Source organism: Pseudorasbora parva, chromosome 15 (assembly GCF_024679245.1).
Source record: "Pseudorasbora parva isolate DD20220531a chromosome 15, ASM2467924v1, whole genome shotgun sequence".
NCBI lineage: Eukaryota > Metazoa > Chordata > Actinopteri > Cypriniformes > Gobionidae > Pseudorasbora > Pseudorasbora parva.
Genome location: NC_090186.1, coordinates 2,058,898 through 2,080,572, shown reverse-complemented (window position 1 = coordinate 2,080,572; position 21,675 = coordinate 2,058,898). Strand labels below are relative to the sequence as shown.

Below are 21,675 nucleotides of genomic sequence, written 5' to 3'. Positions count from 1 at the left end.
AATCCTTAAACTAAAGACGTTTGGGACGACCAGAACCCTTCCTAGAGCTGGCCGTCCAGCCAAACTGAGCTATCAGGGGAGAAGAGCCTTGGTGAGAGAGCTAAAGAAGAACCCAAAGATCTGGACGAAAACCTTCTCCAGAGTCCTCAAGACCTCAGACTGAGCCGAAGGTTCACCTTCCAACAAGACAACTACCCAAAGCACACAGCTAAAATAACGAAGGAGTGGCTTCACAACAACTCGTGACTGTTCTTGAACGGCCCAGCCAGAGCCCTGACTTAAACCCAATGGAGCATCTCTGGAGAGAGCTGAAAATGTCTGTCCACGTTTGTGTTCACATCACTCAAATCCAGGCAACACACAAGTGATTGATCCTGAGTGGCTACACGCATTCCAGCAGGGAAACTCCTTATACTCCTTTGTTCGAAGTATGGTCCCAAAAAATCTTTATTTGAAGGGCTATCTGGTCCTTACCCCTACCACTCCAGCCAAAAGAGAGTCGAGACACCCATACTTCTTCACGTGAACACGCAAAACGAAGGGGAGAAAGGGAAGTAGCCTGGTCCTACCAGACTCTCATACATTTCATTTGTACAGAGAGTCTGGCCACTCTCCATTGACAATTGTTGACTTCCTTGAAGGCGGGTACTCTGTTGAAGTTACCATTGGATCTGCCATAACCAATCGCTAACTTTTGGTTGTGACGTATGTCCTCTCAAACTAGTGCACAGCATCAACGTCATCGTTCTCAGCCACTCCCTCTGTTCGCTGATTGGACTGGTTAAAATCTGACCGGAGAAAAACCAGAGAATATACCACAAACCCAGATGGAGTACAGAAGAAAAATGAAAATTAAGCGGAAATATGTAGGAGGGCAGAGCCAGGCTATGTCCCCAAACTCTTCCCACAAAGTTGGGAGCATGAAATTGTCCAAAATATCTTGGTATGCTGAAGCATTAAGAGTTCCTTTCACTGGAACCAAGGAGCCAAGCCCAATCCCTGAAAAACAACCCCACCCCATAATCCCCCCTTCACCAAACTTTACACTTGGCACAATGCAGTCAGGCAAGTCCCGTTCTCCTGGCGACCGCCAAACCCAGACTCGTCCATGGGATTGTCAGACTGAAGCGTGATTGGCCGCTCAGAGAACACGTCTCTCTGCTCTGGAGTCCAGTGGCGGCTGCTTTACTCCACTGCATCCCACGCTTTGCATTTGGGACAGGGCCGTACTGAAGGAAATTTACATTAGTTGAGTTGTGCTTAAGGAAGTTAATCTTGGTGCGGGCAGAAAGCACATGGTAATGTTTTAGTCTTTTCTTAATCTCTAAAAATGCATTTTTGTCACTTTGGCGCGCAGCTTTGTGTGTGTGTGTGTGTGTGTGTGTGTGTGTGTGTGTGTGTGTGTGTGTGTGTGTGTGTGTGTGTGTGTGTGTGTGTGTGTGTGTGTGTGTGTGTGTGTGTGTGTGTGTGTGTGTGTGTGTGTGTGTGTGTGTGTGTGTGTGTCTCATATATTTGGCATCCGCGGGGTGGCACTAACGGCGTGTGCCAGGACCAGTTGTCATTGGTTGCTATGGTGACAGCGCACCTGTTTCTAGCAGACAGATGGCTGTCAATCACCCAATCCACACAAATGTGTGTGTGTGTGTGTGTGTGTGTGTGTGTGTGTGTGTGTCAAGATCCATCAGCACTGCATGATCATTTTGGGTGGTTAAAATGAAAAAGCGTTGGCGTTTACCTCTCAGAATGTCTCGAGTTGTCGAAGAGTGTATAACATTGGTTTGGTTTGATCTGTATTATCTGCATGCCTGTGATCTGTGGTGAGTTTATGAAGGGCTGAGAAACTAATGGAGTGTGTTTAATAAATGCACAAGATTTTGAACTGTTTGTATGACTACAAGACACATTCCACGAGTATAGGTGCGTAAGCTGAGCTTCATGCCTCCCACACACTGCTATTTGCTCTTCAGCGGGTCAAACTAAATATCATATGAGAGATTCGGTTTTATTTGCCATTTCTAGAAACCTGATGCCAAAATGTTTGTTACATTTGAAAATCACCCCCGTAAGAGCTAAAATCCTTGACTGGTCTGATTTTATTTAGTAGCAATAATTTAACACATTTAATAAATATAGAAAAAGTATGTATTTGTTTGTTTGTTTGTTTGTTTGTTTGTTTACTTTACTTTACTTTACTTTACTTTACTTTGCTTTACTTTACTTCGTTTTATTTATTTATTTCACTTTACTAATTTAATTTAATTTAATTTAATTTAATTTAATTTAATTTAATTTAATTTAATTTAATTTAATTTAATTTAATTTAATTTAATTTAATTTAATTTAATTTTGTGGATTGCTAGTTTAAATCCAGTGTTTGTTTTATGGTTACCAATTATTTTATTTTGAAGCAATAATTTAATAATTGCAGAAAATGTATTTATTTGTTTGTTTGTTTGTTTGTTTGTTTGTTTTTATTTCACTTTACTCATTTAATTTAATTTTGTGGATTGCTAGTTTGGATCCAGTGTTTGTTTTATCGTTACCAATTATTTTATTTTGTAGCAATAATTAAATACATTTAATAAATATGGGAAATGCATGTATTTATTTATGTATTTACTAATTTAATTCAATGTAATTTAATTATGTTGGGGATTGATAGTTTGGATCCGTTTGTTTTATGGTTACCAATTATTTAATTGAATTATCTCCTTATAACAGCTTGAGGTTGAGCTACAATTGGTGTAAAAACTGAGATGTTCCAACCTGAGCTCGGATGCATCTCATAGAGCCATTCTCCAAGTATGATATATGAGCCGTCGTTGCTTATTTAAAACTATTTGTACCGTTTTTGTGGAAAGTGTCGTAAAGCGTGGTCTAACATCCCTCTCACAGGAGCCTTATTTCAGCCTTCCTCTCTGTGTTTTCCTCAGTCCGGCTCACACATGCAGGGCTCTCAGGGCTGCGTCCCTTGCCACTGCAATTCATTCGGATCCAAGTCGTTTGACTGTGATGAGAGCGGTCAGTGTCGCTGTCAGCCTGGTGTGGCGGGACAGAAGTGTGACCGCTGCACTGCCGGACACTTCGGCTTCCAGGAGGGCGGCTGTACACGTAAGAAATATCATATACGAGATTGGCAAATTCAGTCCAGATCCAGTTTAGATGCATGCTACAAACTGTAAAATATAAAAATGAAAAATGAACTGGTAATTTTCTGCCAGTATATTATCCAGAAATTTTACGGAAATATCTATTAGCCCTTAAAACACAAACGAATGCAATGTGTAAGTCAAAATACAGGTGCACTGCAAAAAAAGCTCTTCTTCCTCAGTATTTTTGTCTTGTTTCTAGTCCAAACATCTAAAAATTCTTAAAACAAGAAGTATTTACTAGACAAGCAAAAATTATTGTCTGGTTTTGGGAAAAACAACTCAAAATGAAGAGAGTTTTTGCTTAAAATAAGATAAATAATCTGCCAATGGGGTGAGAAAAATAATCTTAATTCAAACAGAAAACAAGATTATTTTTCTCACCCCATTGGCAGATTATTTATCTTATTTTAAGTAAAAACTCTCTTCATTTTGAGTTAGTTTTACCAAAACAAGACAATAATTTTTGCTTGTCTAGTAAATGTTTTTTAATGTAAGAATTTTTAGATATTTTGACTAGAAACAAGACAAAAATACTGAGTAAGAAGAGCATTTTTTGCAGTGTGAAGCACCTGTAAAACACCGATATGGAACATTCCTTCATATTTATACAGTACATTGTGCCCTATTTTTACAAAATGATTGTTTGATGCTGTTCACTTTATTTAAGCACTTCATCTTGATGCTACACCATTATATCAGGTTTCTGGTTCAAATGTGATTGCTTCATGTTATATTGACCTAAAATGGCTACTCTTTGACATAACTTAAAGGACATTCACTTTTGTTCTATCGTTTCTGGCAAGCCAATAAGATTTTGTAAAAGGTTTTCCTGTTAGATAATATTTGTAATAATTTTACCTGTTATGTTTTTGGTCCATATTCATTTTAGAATAATTGAACTTAATAGTTTTGGACAAAATTAAAGGAGTACTTCAGCGCTGGAAAGATGAATCTGTATTTAATCTGGGTCATCAATGTAGTGGAAATGTGAAATTATTTTTGAATTTGGTGCTTTCTAGACTGAGAAAAGACAGAAAATGTATTTTTGTCTCATGGGGATGAAAGACTACAATTCCCAGAATGCTTCGCTGCCCTGTGAGGCCCCTCCCACAGCCACTGCTACTGGATTACTGTGACTGAGTTAGAGAACAGACACTACAATTAAAAACTGAACGTGTGTGTTCAATATAAAGATCGAGTCGCCGCGCGAGTCTCACAGCAGACTCAGATTAGGAGTCAGTTTACATTTAACGTCATAAATGAGCTGATGAGCTCTCGTGATGAGAGCTGAGGTAATCGCGACTACACTCGCGGCATACATTCAGAACACGAGTTCAGTCTGGCGCGTTTTCAGTTCATGCCTTTGAAAGCTTAACTTTCATAGAAATTAATTTAATAATAATGATAATAATAATGTGTTCGATTTATATAGCACTTTTCAAGGCACTCAAAGCGCTTTACATTGAAAGGGGGGAATCTCCTCAACCACCACCAATGTGCAGCATCACCTGAATGAAGCGACGGCAGCCATATTGCGCCAGAACACTCACCACACACCAGCTGATTGGTGGAGAGGAGACAGAGTGATGAAGCCAATCAGGATATGGGGATGATTAGGAGGCCATGATGGACAGGGGCCAATGGGTAAATTTGGCCAGGATGCCGGGGTTACACCCCTACTCTTTTTCCGAAGGACATCCTGGGATTTTTAACGACCACAGAGAGTCAGGACCTCGGTTTAACGTCTCATCCGAAGGACGGGAAGGAATTTGAGAAGTTAAAAGACTTCCATTGCTCACCATAGCTCAGTTTAAATGAGTGCCTGTAGCTGAGCTGAGCTGTGAGTGTGATCTCCATCCCTCATGAGCGAGTGTAAAACATGAGGAAATGGCTCCCTCTGCTGGCTGTAGTCTTTAGCCTTTGGCCAAACATTCCAAAGATGACGCAAATATCGTCAATTTGCTCACGGGAGGAATTTTTCCAGAAATAAAACGCATAAATCTCTTGTCTCAGGGGGATATGAGGGGGGAAACCACAATCATTTGATTATACTCCAGGGTTTCTCCTGATACAAAGCCATATGCTAATCGCTGAAGTAACCCTTTAAGAATGTTAACCTGATTCAACTAAATGGCATTGAATTAACCTTACACAAAAAAACTTAAGTTTACTGAAATAAACAATGCTAATTAAATTCAACATAAACCAGTTACGTGGAACCTGTTGACAAAAAAAAGTAAATCCAACATAACAATAATTTTTTAGTGTAGCAATAACAGTAATTCCATTAGATAGAAAAAACACAAATGAGATCTCATTGAAGGTAAAGTTCACTCAAGGATTAAATTCTGTCACTAAGTCCCCTCGTGTCACTTCTACAGAGCGCCTAAAGGGACATGAACATGCATAATTTTGTGTAATCGACGCGTCATCCTAAATAAACCCGTCTCTTGCAAGATACCCAGAAATGTTTTGAATGTTTAGATTCTGCTCTAATATGATCTCTGACCTGTACGGTGTCCAGAATAGTAATCCTCCTCCGTGTGTTAATAGGCCAGAGGAGAACTGAGTCTGGTTTCTCTAAGGTTTATTTTCCTCCATCATGCCCTGATGGAGTTTGGGTTCCTTTGGTCGCCTTCGGCTTGGCTTGCTCAGTTGCGGACACTAAAATTCAACTAAGTATCCAAATAAAATTAATTTATAGGTCTTAATTAATTGTATAAACTTTATCATTGATCTACCAACAATGTCGTAAATTGAAATAAGCTGATAACATCACTGTTTTCTCTAGAACGACTGTACAGCCGAATCAGATGCTGTTTGTCCTGTTTAACACTGTGAAGCTGCTTTAAAACATTTAGCATTGTAAAAGTGCGATATAAATAAAGCTGATTGATTGGCTGATTGATTTCAGACCCAGCTCAGTTCTTCAGCGAGCCTGACAGGTTTCCTCCGCGGTGTTTATTCCAGTCTGATGTGAGGACGGCGGAGCTCTGACATTTAGAGCAGGCTCAGCTGAGCTCCGCAATTAACCTGCTCTCTGTTTCTGTCTGTCTCTCAGCGTGCCAGTGTGCCCATGTGGGAAATAACTGCGATGCTAACACAGGTCAGTGTATCTGTCCGCCCAACACCGTAGGAGAGAGATGTGACAAATGTGCTCCGAACCACTGGGGTCACGACATCAGCAGCGGCTGTAAGGTACGGCTCATCTCTCCTCCCTTCACTGAGAGTGTGTGTGTGTGTGTGTGTTAATCTCCTGCTGAAACATCATTATTATTCATCACGTCCAGCTGGATCTTTCAGTAATGCCACAGAGCAGCAGATCCTCTGTGATTGTTGCCTTACGATTCAATGTCAATTCAATCCTATTCGAAAAGTCAATACCTTCAAGTGCACTCAGGTCTCCAATTAAAAATGTTCTACTGATCACATCTACATTTTTTAGTTGGCCAAATTGAATTCCACTGCAAAAAATGCTCTTCTTACTTAGTATTTTTGTCTTGTTTCTAGTCCAAACATCTACAAATTCTTACATTAAGAAACATTTACTAGACAAGCAAAAGTAATTGTCTTGTTTTGGGAAAAATAACTCAAAATGAAGAGAGTTTCTGCTTAAAATAAGATAAATAATCTGCCAATGGGGTGAGAAAAATAATCTTGTTTTCTGTTTGAATTAAGATTATTTTTCTCACCCCATTGGCAGATTATTTATCTTATTTTAAGCAGAAACTCTCTTCATTTTGAGTTATTTTTCCCAAAACAAGACAATTACTTTTGCTTGTCTAGTAAATGTTTCTTAATGTAAGAATTTGTAGATGTTTGGACTAGAAACAAGACAAAAATACTGAGTAAGAAGAGCATTTTTGCAGCGTGTGAGTTAAATTGCATCAATTCACAGAAATGTCAACTAAAAAAATTAGCTGTGATCATCACAAAAAAATTCAATTGGGCCCACAATAAAATAATATACTAATATAATGCAGTCAGTAACATGATGCTTATTTATTCACAAATCACTGTAAAGAACTGTGACCAGAATCTGTTTACCGGTACACTGTAAAAAATAATTTAGAAAAAAAGTAACCTGGTTGCCTTAAAATTTTGAGTTAATACAATGACATTTTTTTGAGATTCGACAACCTTTATTAAAATATTATTAAAAGATTTTGTAAGCATATTGGGTAATTGTGTGTGTTTTATTTGTGATGACGCAGCCAAATTGTGCTATTTTCATGATTTATCACATTGTTTATGTGGTTCAGATACAATAATATTTTGAGTTTCTATTTATTAAACAAATTTCCTTCATTGTATCAACTCAAATTTTTAATTTCAATAAACTCAAAATTTTATGGCAACCAGGTTACTTACTTTTTTAAGTTAAACCAACAATTTTTTTTACAGTGACACATTGAATATAAAAGTGTTTATTGTACGTTGCCTGACCATCAAAAATACTCATTATATATATATGAACACACACATACATTAATACAGTGTTAGTCCCACTTTTGCTGACCCGTCGAGGCGTGGACTCCTCTAGACCCCTGAAGGTGTGCTGTGGTATCTGGCAACAAGATGTTAGCAGCAGATCCTTTAAGTCCTGTAAGATGTTAGCAGAAGCATTAACTTCTGGAGCAGTTTGAGCTCCAGTAGCTCGTCTGTTTGATCGGACCCCACGGGCCAGCCTTCGCTCCCCACGTGCATCAATGAGCCTTGGCCGCCCATGACCCTGTGGCCGGTTCTCCACTGGTCCTTCCTTGGAGCACTTTTGATAGATACTGACCACTGCAGACCGGGAACAGCCCACAAGAGCTGCAGTTTTGGAGATGCAGAGCTGCAGTCGTCTAGCCGTCACAATTTTTTAGTTTTTTCTCGTTTTATCTGTTTCTGTTCTAGTTCATTAGCTCTCCCTGTGTATTCACTGTCTTCTGTTGTATTTGGATTACGCGTCGTTTGGTTGAGTGTTTTAAAGATTTTTATTAAAGTTTGCTTGTTTTGCTATTTCTCTGTTGTGTGCTTTACAGGCACCAACTGTTACACTGTGGAAGTCGATGCTCTTTTCTCCAGATATTGTGGATGATATGGATGTGTTTCCATTTCTCCGCAGGCGTGCGGCTGTAACGCGCTGGGGTCGGTGGCGCTGCAGTGTAACGTGAACACCGGCTGCTGTGTGTGTCGAGAGCAGTTCAGGGGCGAGAAGTGTGACGAGTGTAAGCTGGGATACAGAGACTTCCCACAATGCATCTCCTGCCAGTGCTCCAGGGCCGGCTCGTCTCCGGACGCCTGCGATGCTGACTCTGGCTCCTGCGCCTGTGCAGACAGGAGCGGCCAGTGCTCCTGCAAGGTCAATGGGTTAAACTGGTGGTGTGTGTGTGGGCATGTTTTTGTGAGATATGAGGACTCAAATGTGTATAATGCCATGGGTATGACACAGGTATTGCAGGAGAGGGTGAAATATGAGGACATTACCCATGGCCCCACTTTACAAAAGGCTTATAAATCACACAGGAGGAGTTTTTATGAGAAAGTAAAAATGCAGAATGTTTCCTGTGTGTGTGTGTGTGTGTGTGTGTGTGTGTGTGTGTGTGTGTGTGTGTGTGTGTGTGTGTGTGTGTGTGTGTGTGTGTGTGTGTGTGTGTGTGTGTGTGTGTGTGTGTGTGTGTGTGTGTGTGTGTGTGTGTGTGTGTGTGATGGTTTAGGTTTAGGGGCAGTGTAAGGGGATAGTAAATACGGTTTGTACAGTATATACACCATTACACCTATGGAATGTCCCCATATGTCACAAAAACAAACAGGTGTGTGTGTGTGTGTGTGTGTGTATGTTCAGGCTAACGTGGAGGGTGTGCGGTGTGATCGCTGTAAGATGGGCTCGTTCGGCCTCAGTCTCAGGAATCCACTGGGCTGCAGTCGGTGCTACTGCTTCGGCTTGAGCAGCTCCTGCACAGAGGCCACAGGACTCATCCGTATGAGAGTAAGTACACACACACACACACACACACACACACAATAGGCTACACTCTCTCAAACCAAACCTGTAAAGAGCGGGGCACGAACCGGTGATCATTTCGGTATTGGAGTCAGACACTAACAAACTCTCGCCTATGCTGCCGCTTTACACACTCTGGGACGGGTTCTGTTATATTAGTGACGATTTCTCGTTTCACACACACACACACACACACACATAAACGCAAGCACGCACACACAAACACACTCACACCCATTCACACGTACACACACTGACTCACTCACATACACAAGCACACTCAAACAAACACGCACTCACACAAACACGCACACACACACACACACACACAAACACATGCACACACACACTAACACACGCACTCACACAAACACACACACAGACAAATAAACACACACACACAAACACGCACACTCAAACACGCACACAAACACACGCACTCACACAAACACGTACATGCACTCACACAAACACACAGACACAAACACGCGCGCACACACACACACAAACAAACGCACGCACGCACACACACACAAACACATGCACACACACTAACACATGCACTCACACAAACACGCACACAGACATATAAACACACACAAACACGCACACTCAAACATGCACACAAAAACATGCACTCACACAAACACGTACATGCACTCACACAAACACACACACACAAACACGCACACACACACACACACACACACACAAACAAACGCACACACGCACTCACACAAACACGCACACACACAAACAAACACACACTCACACAAACACGCATGCACACACACACACACACACACACACACACACACACAAACACACTCTCACAAACACACTCTCACACACAAACACAAACACACTCTCACACACACACGAACACACTCTCACACACACGCACACAAACACACTCTCACACACACACAAACACACTCTCATACACACACACTCTCACACTCTCACACACACACACACACACCTGTGCTCTCATCTCATCGTGTCTGATGGCTTTCTTAATCATCTTGTCTGAGGTGGGCTGAGATGCTCTGTTACCAGGGAAACCATAAATATTAATAACTATCCAGAGCTTCCTAGCTGTCATTCTGTCCGGATCGAGAGCAGGATGGAGAGGCACAGAAAGCTCTGACGCGAAGCCCTGTTTGTGTTTAATAAGGGCTTACTGTGCGTTCACTAACTCGCCTTAATCCTCAGCGTGTCCATGGAGACGAGCAGCCGCCACAACCTGACGAAATCAACAAACAAATTAAACAAAGGTTACAGCCCAGAAGTTCATCTAAGTGTGTTAGCTGTCTGAGAGGAGTTTGGACTCCTTCAGCTCATTTATGGAAAACCAGAGATTTTTTCTAAGTCAGTGAGTCGTGAGATTGTGTGTTAATGTTGTGAGGGTAGTTTAGCTGCCCTGTGGGGTTCCTCTCTCTCACACACACTCACACATGCTCACACTCACACATACTCCCACACACACATGCTCACACACACACACACTCAAATGCGTGCGAACACACACTCACACACATTTACACTCTCTCACACTCACACACATTTACACTCTCTCACACTCACACATGCTCACACACACACACACACACTCAAATGCGTGCGAACACACACACTCACACACATTTACACTCTCTCACACACACACACTCACGTGCTCACACACACACACACACTCAAATGCCTGCATGCACCCATACAAACACACACACACACACACACATGCATACACACACTCATGCCCAATCACACTCACGCATACACACTAACACACATAAGCATGCACACTCACACGCATACATACGCACACTGTCACGCACGCACACACACATACACACACTCACATGCCTACATGTACACTCACTCACTCTCATACAATCACACTCACACACATACACACACTCACACACAAACACACACACACACACACACAAACATGCATGCAGACACTCACACACACATGCACACTGACAAACACTCAAATGCATGCATGAATACACAAACACACACACACACACATGCATGCAGACACTCACACACATGCACACACTCACTCACATATGCATGCACATACACGCATACATACGCACACTGTCACACACTCACATGCACGCACACACACACTCACACACAATCACACTCACACATACACACAAACACACATAAGCATGCACACTTTCACACACACTCACACGCACAAACACCCACACGCACACACCCACACTTCCACACACACTCACACACATTTAAATGAATCCTGAAAGACGCTGATGCTGAAACAGTCTATTACACTATTTTTGAAAACCCAATTTGCCCAGCTTACTTAATAAACATCTCTGATGCACCAAAGACTAAACTTTCATAATCTTTCATCAAGATGCAATATCTCTCTCCACCTCTGCGGCGTGGGTGAGGACAAACATGAGCCACTAATAATATCACAACCCATTGCTCACACTCCGCAGGAGCACACACTGATTACTGTTGGCTCTGCTTTGTAAGCTCACAGGGTTTGAGTTTGTGAGCTGTTGTGTGTCAGTGGATGTGTTGAGCTGTTGTGTGTCAGCGGATGTGTTGAGCTGTTGTGTGTCAGCGGATGTGTTGAGCTGTTGTGTGTCAGCGGATGTGTTGAGCTGTTGTGTGTCAGTGGATGTGTTGAGCTGTTGTGTGTCAGTGGATGTGTTGAGCTGTTGTGTGTCAGCGGATGTGTTGAGCTGTTGTGTGTCAGTGGATGTGTTGAGCTGTTGTGTGTCAGCCGATGTGTTGAGCTGTTGTGTGTCAGCCGATGTGTTGAGCTGTTGTGTGTCGGCGGATGTGTTGAGCTGTTGTGTGTCAGCGGATGTGTTGAGCTGTTGTGTGTCAGCCGATGTGTTGAGCTGTTGTGTGTCAGTGGATGTGTTGAGCTGTTGTGTGTCAGTGGATGTGTTGAGCTGTTGTGTGTCAGCGGATGTGTTGAGCTGTTGTGTGTCAGCGGATGTGTTGAGCTGTTGTGTGTCAGCGGATGTGTTGAGCTGTTGTGTGTCAGCGGATGTGTTGAGCTGTTGTGTGTCAGCGGATGTGTTGAGCTGTTGTGTGTCAGCGGATGTGTTGAGCTGTTGTGTGTCAGCGGATGTGTTGAGCTGTTGTGTGTCAGCGGATGTGTTGAGCTGTTGTGTGTCAGCGGATGTGTTGAGCTGTTGTGTGTCAGCGGATGTGTTGAGCTGTTGTGTGTCAGCGGATGTGTTGAGCTGTTGTGTGTCAGCGGATGTGTTGAGCTGTTGTGTGTCAGCGGATGTGTTGAGCTGTTGTGTGTCAGCGGATGTGTTGAGCTGTTGTGTGTCAGCGGATGTGTTGAGCTGTTGTGTGTCACTGGATGTCTTAAGCTGTTGTGTGTCAGCCGATGTGTTGAGCTGTTGTGTGTCAGCCGATGTGTTGAGCTGTTGTGTGTCAGCGGATGTGTTGAGCTGTTGTGTGTCAGCGGATGTGTTGAGCTGTTGTGTGTCAGCGGATGTGTTGAGCTGTTGTGTGTCAGCGGATGTGTTGAGCTGTTGTGTGTCAGCGGATGTGTTGAGCTGTTGTGTGTCAGCGGATGTGTTGAGCTGTTGTGTGTCAGCGGATGTGTTGAGCTGTTGTGTGTCAGCGGATGTGTTGAGCTGTTGTGTGTCAGCGGATGTGTTGAGCTGTTGTGTGTCAGCGAATGTGTTGAGCTGTTATGTGTCAGCGGATGTGTTGAGCTGTTGTGTGTCAGCGGATGTGTTGAGCTGTTGTGTGTCAGCGGCTGTGTTGAGATGTTGTGTGTCAGCCGATGTGTTGAGCTGTTGTGTGTCAGCCGATGTGTTGAGCTGTTGTGTGTCAGCCGATGTGTTGAGCTGTTGTGTGTCAGCCGATGTGTTGAGCTGTTGTGTGTCAGCCGATGTGTTGAGCTGTTGTGTGTCAGTGGATGTGTTGAGCTGTTGTGTGTCAGTGGATGTGTTGAGCTGTTGTGTGTCAGTGGATGTGTTGAGCTGTTGTGTGTCAGCGGATGTGTTGAGCTGTTGTGTGTCAGCGGATGTGTTGAGCTGTTGTGTGTCAGCGGATGTGTTGAGCTGTTGTGTGTCAGCCGATGTGTTGAGCTGTTGTGTGTCAGCCGATGTGTTGAGCTGTTGTGTGTCTGTCCCTCAGCTGACTCTGGGGCCGGAGCAGACGGTTCTTCCCCTCGTGGATGGATCTAATGCTCAGGAAAGCACAGCCGGAGTGAGCTTCCAACATCCGGACATCATCGCCTCCGCTGACGGAGTGCAGCGACACCTGAGCGAGCCCTACTACTGGAGACTGCCCAAACAGTTCAAACGCTCCATGGTCAGTGTCTCACACACACACACACACACACTGGCTGTTGTTGTTCACTTAGGTCTACAAACCCGATTCCAAAAAAGTTGGGACACTGTACAAATTGTGAATAAAAACAGAATCCAATGATGTGGAAGTTTCAAATTTCAACATTTTATTCAGAATACAACATAGATGACATATCAAATGTTTAAACTGAGAAAACGTATAATTTTAAGGGAAAAATAAGTTGATGTTAAATTTCATGGCATCAACACATCTCAAAAATTTTGGGACAAGGCCATGTTTCCCCCTGTGTGTCATCCCCTCTTCTTTTTATATCAGTCTGCAAACGCCTGGGGACTGAGGAGACTCAAGTTGCTCAAGTTTAGGAATAGGAATGTTGTCCCATTCTTGTCTAATACAGGCTTCTAGCTGCTCAACTGTCTTAGGTCTTCTTTGTCGCATCTTCCTCTTTATGATGCGCCAAATGTTTTCTAATGGTGAAAGATCTGGACTGCAGGCTGGCCCTTTCAGTGCCGGATCCTTCTTCTACGCAGCCATGATGTTGTAATTGATGCAGTATGTGGTCTTGTCATGTTAGAAAATGTCTTCCCTGAAAGAGACGACGTCTGGATGGAGCATATGTTGCTCTAGAACTTGGGTATACCTTTCAGCATTGATGGCCTTTCCAGATGTGTAAGCTGCCCATGCCACACACACTCATGAACCCCAGACCATCAGAGATGCAGCTTCTGAACTGAGCGCTGAGAACAACTTGGGTTGTCCTTGTCCTCTTTAGTCCCGATGACAATGCGTCCCAGTTTTCCAAAAAGAACTTCAAATGTTGATTTGTCTGACCACAGAACAGTTTTCCACTTTGCCACAGTCCATTTTAAACGAGCCTTGGCCCAGAGGACACGCCTGCGCTTCTGGATTATGTTTAGATATGGCTGTTTTTGACCTATAGAGTTTTAGCTGGCGACGGCGAATGGCGCGGTGGATTGTGTTCACCAATGTTTTCTGGAAGTATTCCTGAGCCCATGTTGTGATGTCCATTACAGTAGCATTCCTGTATGTGATGCAGTGCCGTCTAAGGCCTGAAGATCACGGGCGTCCAGTTTGGTTTTCCACCCTTGACCCTTACACACACAAACACACTAGCACAGAGATTGTTCCAGATTCTCTGAATCTTTGGATGATATTATGCACTGTAGATGATGATAACTTCAAACTCTTAGCAATTTTTCTCTGAGAAAGTCCTTTCTGATATTCCTCCACTATTTTGGGGGGGAATTGGTGATCCTCTGCCCATCTTGACTTCTGGAGATACTGCTACTCTTTTATACCCAATCATGTTGCCAATTGAGCTGATAAGTTGCAAATTGCTCCTCCAGCGGTTCCTTATATATACATTTAACTTTTCGAGCCTCTTATTGCTACCTGTCCCAACTTTTTTGGAATGTGTAGATCTCATTAAATCCAAAATGACCCAATATTTGGGATGACATTTCAAAATGTCTCACTTTCAACATTTGATATGTTATCTACATTCTATTGTGAATAAAATATAAGTGTATAAGATTTGTAAATTATTGCATTCCTTTTTATTCACAATTTGTATGGTTTGTATTTTTATTACCACACACACACACACACACACAAATCTGATTAATTATCACAAAATCAACCGATCACTTGATAATTAACTCCATATCAGCTCTATAAACTCATCCTCCATCCCTTTAGAAATGTCCTGTCTCATTCTACATGTTGTCTCTTCTTCTTGAGTCTCCATCATTGTCTGACTCTGGTTTGAACATAAAAGGCTGAACAGTTTTTGATATTTTCTCAGTGTGAGGTAATCAGAGCTCAGAGCTTAAAGCTCCGCCCTCTTCCTGAAAGGGGGCGGGGAGCCACAGCTCATTTGCATTTAATGGGACACACACAAAAACGGTGTTGTTGCTCACCCCAAAAAAGTGACAATTTTCAAATGTCTTTACTGTGACTTTTGATCAATTTAATGCATCTTTGGTCAATAAAAGTATTAATTTTATAAAAGTCTAATGCTAAACTTTTGAACAATAATGTACAGTCATACTGAATAATATTTTTTCTTTCAGATAACAGCCTATGGCGGGAAGCTGAAGTATGCCATCTATTACGAGGCTCGTGATGAGACGGGCCGTACCTCTTATGAGCCCCAGGTCATCATAAAGGGCGGCCCCAACAGGGACAAGGTCATGGTCCGGCACATGGCAGCGCTTCAGATTGGCCAGCTGACCCGCCACGAGATTGACATCACAGAGGTGAGCCAATCACGTTTGAGAGCCGCAGCCACACCCACTCAGTCACATGATCTCAATGTTTTTCTTCGAGTGTAAACACAAACATTGATGCTTCACAGCACGAGTGGAAGCACAAGGATGGCAGGCCGATGTCTCGTGAGGATTTCATGGACGTGCTGTTTCATGTTGAATATATCCTGATAAAGGCCTCACATGGCAGCCTCATGAGGCACAGCAGGTTAGCCATCTCAACAAGTTTTGCAATATCAGTATAGTTCTGAAGAAACAGACGCTCATGTGCAGAGCTGGACAGTAATAAGCACATTTGCTTGAGTACTGTACTAAAGTTCACTTTTTGAGTATCTGTACTTTACTGGAGTATTATTTTTTCTGTAAACTTATGACTTTAACTTTACTACATTTGAAGTACAGTCCTTTTTACTCCACTACATTTCTATCAAGGTCCTCGAAGTTGAAAGTTGTTTCTGTAGCAGCTTTGAAAGTCAGTGATTTTTTTCTTCTTTAAAAGGTTATATATCAGATGTGTATCAGTGTATTGGATCTGTGCATTCGGTCTTAAAGTGACAGCGCTTTATAAAGAGCTTTGTAACTTTTCTACAAGTATTTAAATGAGTTTAAGTTAGTCGTCTGCTAGTGTGTCAGATGGAGCATCACTGACTGGCTTAAACCATGATGGCATAATGTGCATTTAGACAACTATAATACAATAATGCGGCGACATAAAGAAGGAAATTTACTTTTGATACTTAAGTACTTTTGAAAACAAATACTTCTGTACTTTTACTTAAGTAATAATTTGTTTTTACAACTTTCACTTGTAACAGAGTAATATTTGACCAGTAGTACTATTACTTTTACTCAAGTAATAGAGTTGTTTACGTTGTCCACCTCTGCTCGTGTGTGTGTGTGTGTGTGTGTGTGTGTGTGTGTGTGTGATGAGCAGGATCTCTGAGATCACTCTGGAGGTGGCTGAGGTGGGGAAGGCTTCGCAGGACAGTGAAATCGCCCATCAGATTGAGAAATGTGTCTGTCCTGAGGGGTACGCCGGCCTCTCCTGCGAGGTAATGACTTCAGCCGTTACAGTCACAAGAAATTGTATCTGAGCCCCTTGCAAGATCTGTGAAAATGAGAATAAAAAGTAAGAGGAATCATACCAAATGCATTATTAGTTATGTTTTATTTAGTGCTGTCCTGAATAAGATATTTTACGTAAAAGGTGTTTACATATAGAGATCACATGACCCATTCAAAATGAACCCTTGATTCTTAATCCTGTGTGTCGTTCCCTGATGATCCATGTGTGTGTGTGTGTGTCTTTCCTTGATGATGCGTGTATGTGTGTGGGTGTGTGCGTGTGTGTCGTTCCCTGATGATCCACGGCTGTGTGTGTGTGTCTGTGTGTCGTTCCCTGATGATCCACGGTGCGTGCGTGTGTGTGTGTGTGTGTTGTGATGGTTGTTCTTGAGTCTCTTGTTTGTCCTGATCAGTTAAACTTTCCAGCGTTCTTCATAAAAATCCTCAAATCCTTCAGTTTTTCAGCATCTTCGGTATATTTGAGCCTCTCCAGCAGTAAGTGTGTGATCGTGAGATCTGAGGACGATTGAGGGACTCAAACACAACTATTTAAAAAAAAAAAGCCTCAAACATTCACTGATGATCCAGAAGGAAACACGACGAATTAAGAGCCGGGGGTGAACACTTTTGAATTTGGAGCTCAAGATATATATTATACACAATTTGTGGGAAACATATAAGTATCGTCCGTTGCTTCTGAAACGCAATACTAAATTTAAAAAATGATATTTAAACGAAATAAGTGCAAAAGTTTTCCCCCCGCCTGGCTCTGAATGCATCGTGTTTCCTTTTGGAGCATCACTTTTTTTGATGTAAAAAATCTTGATAACATCATACATGGACTTCAGAGAACATTATCAAATGAAAAAAAGTCCAAGTAATGCAATTTCCTCATAGATTTATCGTGACGTTCTTGTCACAATAATTAAGCAGCTTTTGAAAGGTGGCGACGTGCCCTTTCATATGAGGCCTGTAGAAAACCAACAGGCCGAGTGTGTAGCGATGAACAGCTGGGAGTATCGCCGCTCATCATTACAGCAAGTGTTTCTGCCTCTCAGACTGCTAACGTGTTAAAGCGTCCCACAAACTGCTCAAGATCTTTAACGAGCTGAAGTGTGCGAGACAGACGATTACAGATCAGCGAGTGTCAGTTGTTCACATGCAGGCTGGACGAGGCCGCGCGGAGACAGATGGCCGTAACTCTCAAACGCTTCATACTGTGCTTAATAAAGTATTTTTAAACAGGCGTTTAGCAAGTTCACCCTGAACAGATGGTGTACTAAATTGACGCGATTAATTTTGAGTGAGGGTGAGAGGGAGTGTTGCTATGGTTTCCATGGAGGACTATTTTTTCCCTGGTCTACAGTGTAACACATTTCATGTGGATATACAGCACTAGTTCAATCCAAGCGGCAACCTCCCCCAGTTTCTGTTGAAGCCAATAGGGAAGTTACTAAAACTGCAGTTCCTCGACTGGCCACTAGAGACAGGCTCCAGAAGGAGCGGACTCTCATTGAGCCTCATGTTAAAATGCCCAACTTTACAGAAGGAAAAAAACATGTTTACAGCCTGGGACAAATTGTGGTTTTGGTCTATACGACTAATTCTGCCCTTTATGACAACTGTGAGGGGGTGAATTTTTTTTATAACTCATTTGTTTACATTATATAAAGCCTTAAAGTTCTGCATAATTAAGGGTGTGGCCACCTTGAGTGACAGGTGGATAGCCGTTTGTCTGCTGTCTGTTAGTCATTGTGTCAGCTAAGCTCCGCCCAAGTCCCGCCTCTTTGCCCATTATCTGTTATCCGGGCGATGGCATGTTGGCAAGATGGCAATGGCCAGCTCATCTCTACTTAAAGGGTTAGTTCAGCCTGTAGTGTAAATTGTGTGATTAATTCCTCCTGTGGTTGGACAGCCGTCAGACCTCCGCTCATCTTCACACACAGATGAAGATATTAGTGTTGAAATCCGATGGCTCAGAAAGGCCTTCATTGACACCAATGTCATTTCCTCTCTCAAGACCCATAAAGGCACTAAAGCCGTCGTTACAAAGCCCATCTCACTACAGCGGCTCTACAATCATTGATGAAGAGGCCAGAATAGAAAAAAACTAAATAACGACTTATATAGTGATGGCCGATTTCAGAACAAAGCTTCGAACTGTTATGAGTCAGTGAATCGATTCATGATTCGGATTGTGAGTCAAACTGCTAAAATCACGTGACTCTGGCGATCTGAATCATGAATCGATTCACTTAAATCATGAATGGTCCGAAGCTTTGTTTTGAAATCGGCCATCACTATATAAGTCGTTATTTAGAGTTTTTTTGCGCACAAAAACTATTCTCGTCACTCCTAAACCTCACTCCCATCCGGGTCACGGCACCAAATGTAACCGGTCTTACTCAACCCGGATTTAAACCAGTGTGGAAGGTGGGCACGATAACAAAAGACCGCTAAAGACCGCAGCCTCTTGCATAAGTTGCTAGCATGCCTCTTGACCCGGGGAAGTGAGGTTTACACACACCTGGCCTTCATTACACTCACCCTCCTAACCTCACTCCCATCACAGCACCAAATGTAACCAGTCTTACTCAACCCGGATTTAAACCAGTGTATCCGGTGTAGAAGATGGGCACGATAACTAAAGACTGCAGCCGCTAGCATAAGTTGCTAGCATGCCTCTTGACCAGGGGAGTGAGGTTTACACACACAGCTCTTACTGGCCTTCATTTCACTCAACCCTCCTAACCTCACTCCCATCCGGGTCACGGCACCAAATGTAACCGGCCTTACTTGACCTGGATTTAAACCAGTGTATCCGGTGTAGAAGATGGGCACGATAACTAAAGACCGCAGCCGTTAGCATAAGTTGCCAGCATGCCTCTTGACCAGGGAAGTGAGTTTTACACACACAGCTCTTACTTGCCTTCATTTCACTCAACCCTCCTAACCTCACTCTCGATCGGGTCTTCGTTTTAGGAGACGGCACTAACAAGGACACTAAATATCGCAGCCACTAGCATCAGTCGCTAGAGACCAGGTTTACACACACAGCTCTTACTGGCCTACGTTACTCTTGCAGTAGTTGCTGTTAAGTCTTGTATCTTGTTTGTGTGAATAACGGTGGTGTTTTGTGCAGGAATGTGCGGCCGGGTTCTACAGACTCTCGGTCCAGGCCGGTGGAGCCCCGTCCAGAGCCGGCTTTGGCAGCTGCGTCCGGTGCCAGTGCAATGGGCACAGCGACTCGTGCGATCCTGAAACAGCCATCTGCCAGGTACAGCCTTCAGGAAGGAGTTCAGGAGCTGACTGGAGTGCCTTGAGTCCGGGGGAGTTCAGTTATAGCACTGTTAGGCTGATGGGCATTCAAAACCTATATAGAACAATATTAGTGAGCCAGCACAGATGACACTCTATTTTATATAACATCTAGTAATTTAAAAATGGGGAAAATTTGTGTCAATATGTGGGAGTAGTATAAAAATACAATGTACAAAACGTCACATGGGGTGACGTGCTTTAAGAGGAACGCTGTGCAAACATACTCATTTGACATCATTCGAAACTGATGCATGGGTGCTGATTTGTAAGGGCCTATGAAATACATTTCATTTTTTCCAAAATGCATTTTTTTTTCCTTTACATTTTTCGGGGTTCCATTTTGTTTTTTTCTATTTTTACTTTTTAAAATAAACTCCATTTTAATGGTTAAATTATATTTTAGTAGTCAAAATGTGTCTAATAAATTGAAATAATGAAACTTATACAATTTACCAATAATTTATTTAAGGCGTAACAAAAATGACATGTTTATTGCCATATGAAATAGTTTTTTTTTCTCAAATACTGTTTTATTTTTATTTTTATTATTATTACCAAATTCTGCGTTTTCTGTTTTACGTTTTCTAAATTTTAATTTAAACAGTTTAATTAAATTTAAATAATTAAAAATCCTGTCTAATTAATTTAACACACAAAACAACAATTCATTAGTAATTGACTTTCCGTGCCATCAGATGGATCAGTTAGAGGTTTATTTGTGTATTCATCAAATAACGAGGGGCGATATGTTTCTCACACACGCACAGACTTACACACGCATGCACACACACACACACACACATGTTGGTCTATGTGGTTTACAGGGACTCTCCATAGGCGTAAGGGTTTTTATACTGTACAAACCGTCTTTCATATCCCCTTACACTGCCCCTAAACCTACCCATCACACACACACACACACACACACACACACACTGCCCCTAAACCTACCCATCACAGGAAACATTCTGCATTTTTACTTTCTCAAAAAAAACATAATTTAGTATGTTTTTAAGGCCATTTGAATTATGAGGACATTTGATATGTCCTCATAAACCACATTTATAGTGTAATACCAGTGTAATACCCATGTAGTTATACAAATTTGTGTCCTCATAAACCACATAAACAGGCTCACACACACACACACACACACACACACACACACACTCACACATACGTACGCACTCACACACACTTTTATACACAGACACGCACACACACACACTCTGACATGTGCACACACACATACTCTCTTACACACACTCACGCACACTCACACATACACACACACACACACGCACTTTCTCTCTCTTACACGCGCACACACACCCACACACACACACACACTCTCTTACACACACACACACACACACACACACACACACACACACACACACACACACACACTCTCTCTCTCTCTCTTACACACGCACACACAAACACAAACACACTCTCTCTCTTACATGCACACACACACTCGCTCTCTTACACACACACACACACACACACAGTAATGTAA

General features: G+C 42.4%; 1 protein-coding gene across 3 annotated transcripts in view; it reads left to right on the top strand.

Annotated features, from left to right (window-relative positions):
- The window catches only part of lama2 (laminin, alpha 2), a 259,242-nt gene that overhangs the window by 161,046 nt on the left and 76,521 nt on the right, over window positions 1–21,675 (top strand). For all 3 annotated transcript variants that reach the window (XM_067416687.1, XM_067416686.1, XM_067416685.1), the window contains 9 exons: window positions 2,934–3,111; window positions 6,214–6,350; window positions 8,263–8,499; window positions 8,983–9,126; window positions 13,303–13,479; window positions 15,573–15,758; window positions 15,857–15,975; window positions 16,702–16,819; window positions 19,975–20,109. In XM_067416687.1, the coding sequence (XP_067272788.1) occupies window positions 2,934–3,111; window positions 6,214–6,350; window positions 8,263–8,499; window positions 8,983–9,126; window positions 13,303–13,479; window positions 15,573–15,758; window positions 15,857–15,975; window positions 16,702–16,819; window positions 19,975–20,109 (1,431 nt within the window). The remainder of the gene's footprint in view (window positions 1–2,933; window positions 3,112–6,213; window positions 6,351–8,262; window positions 8,500–8,982; window positions 9,127–13,302; window positions 13,480–15,572; window positions 15,759–15,856; window positions 15,976–16,701; window positions 16,820–19,974; window positions 20,110–21,675) is intronic.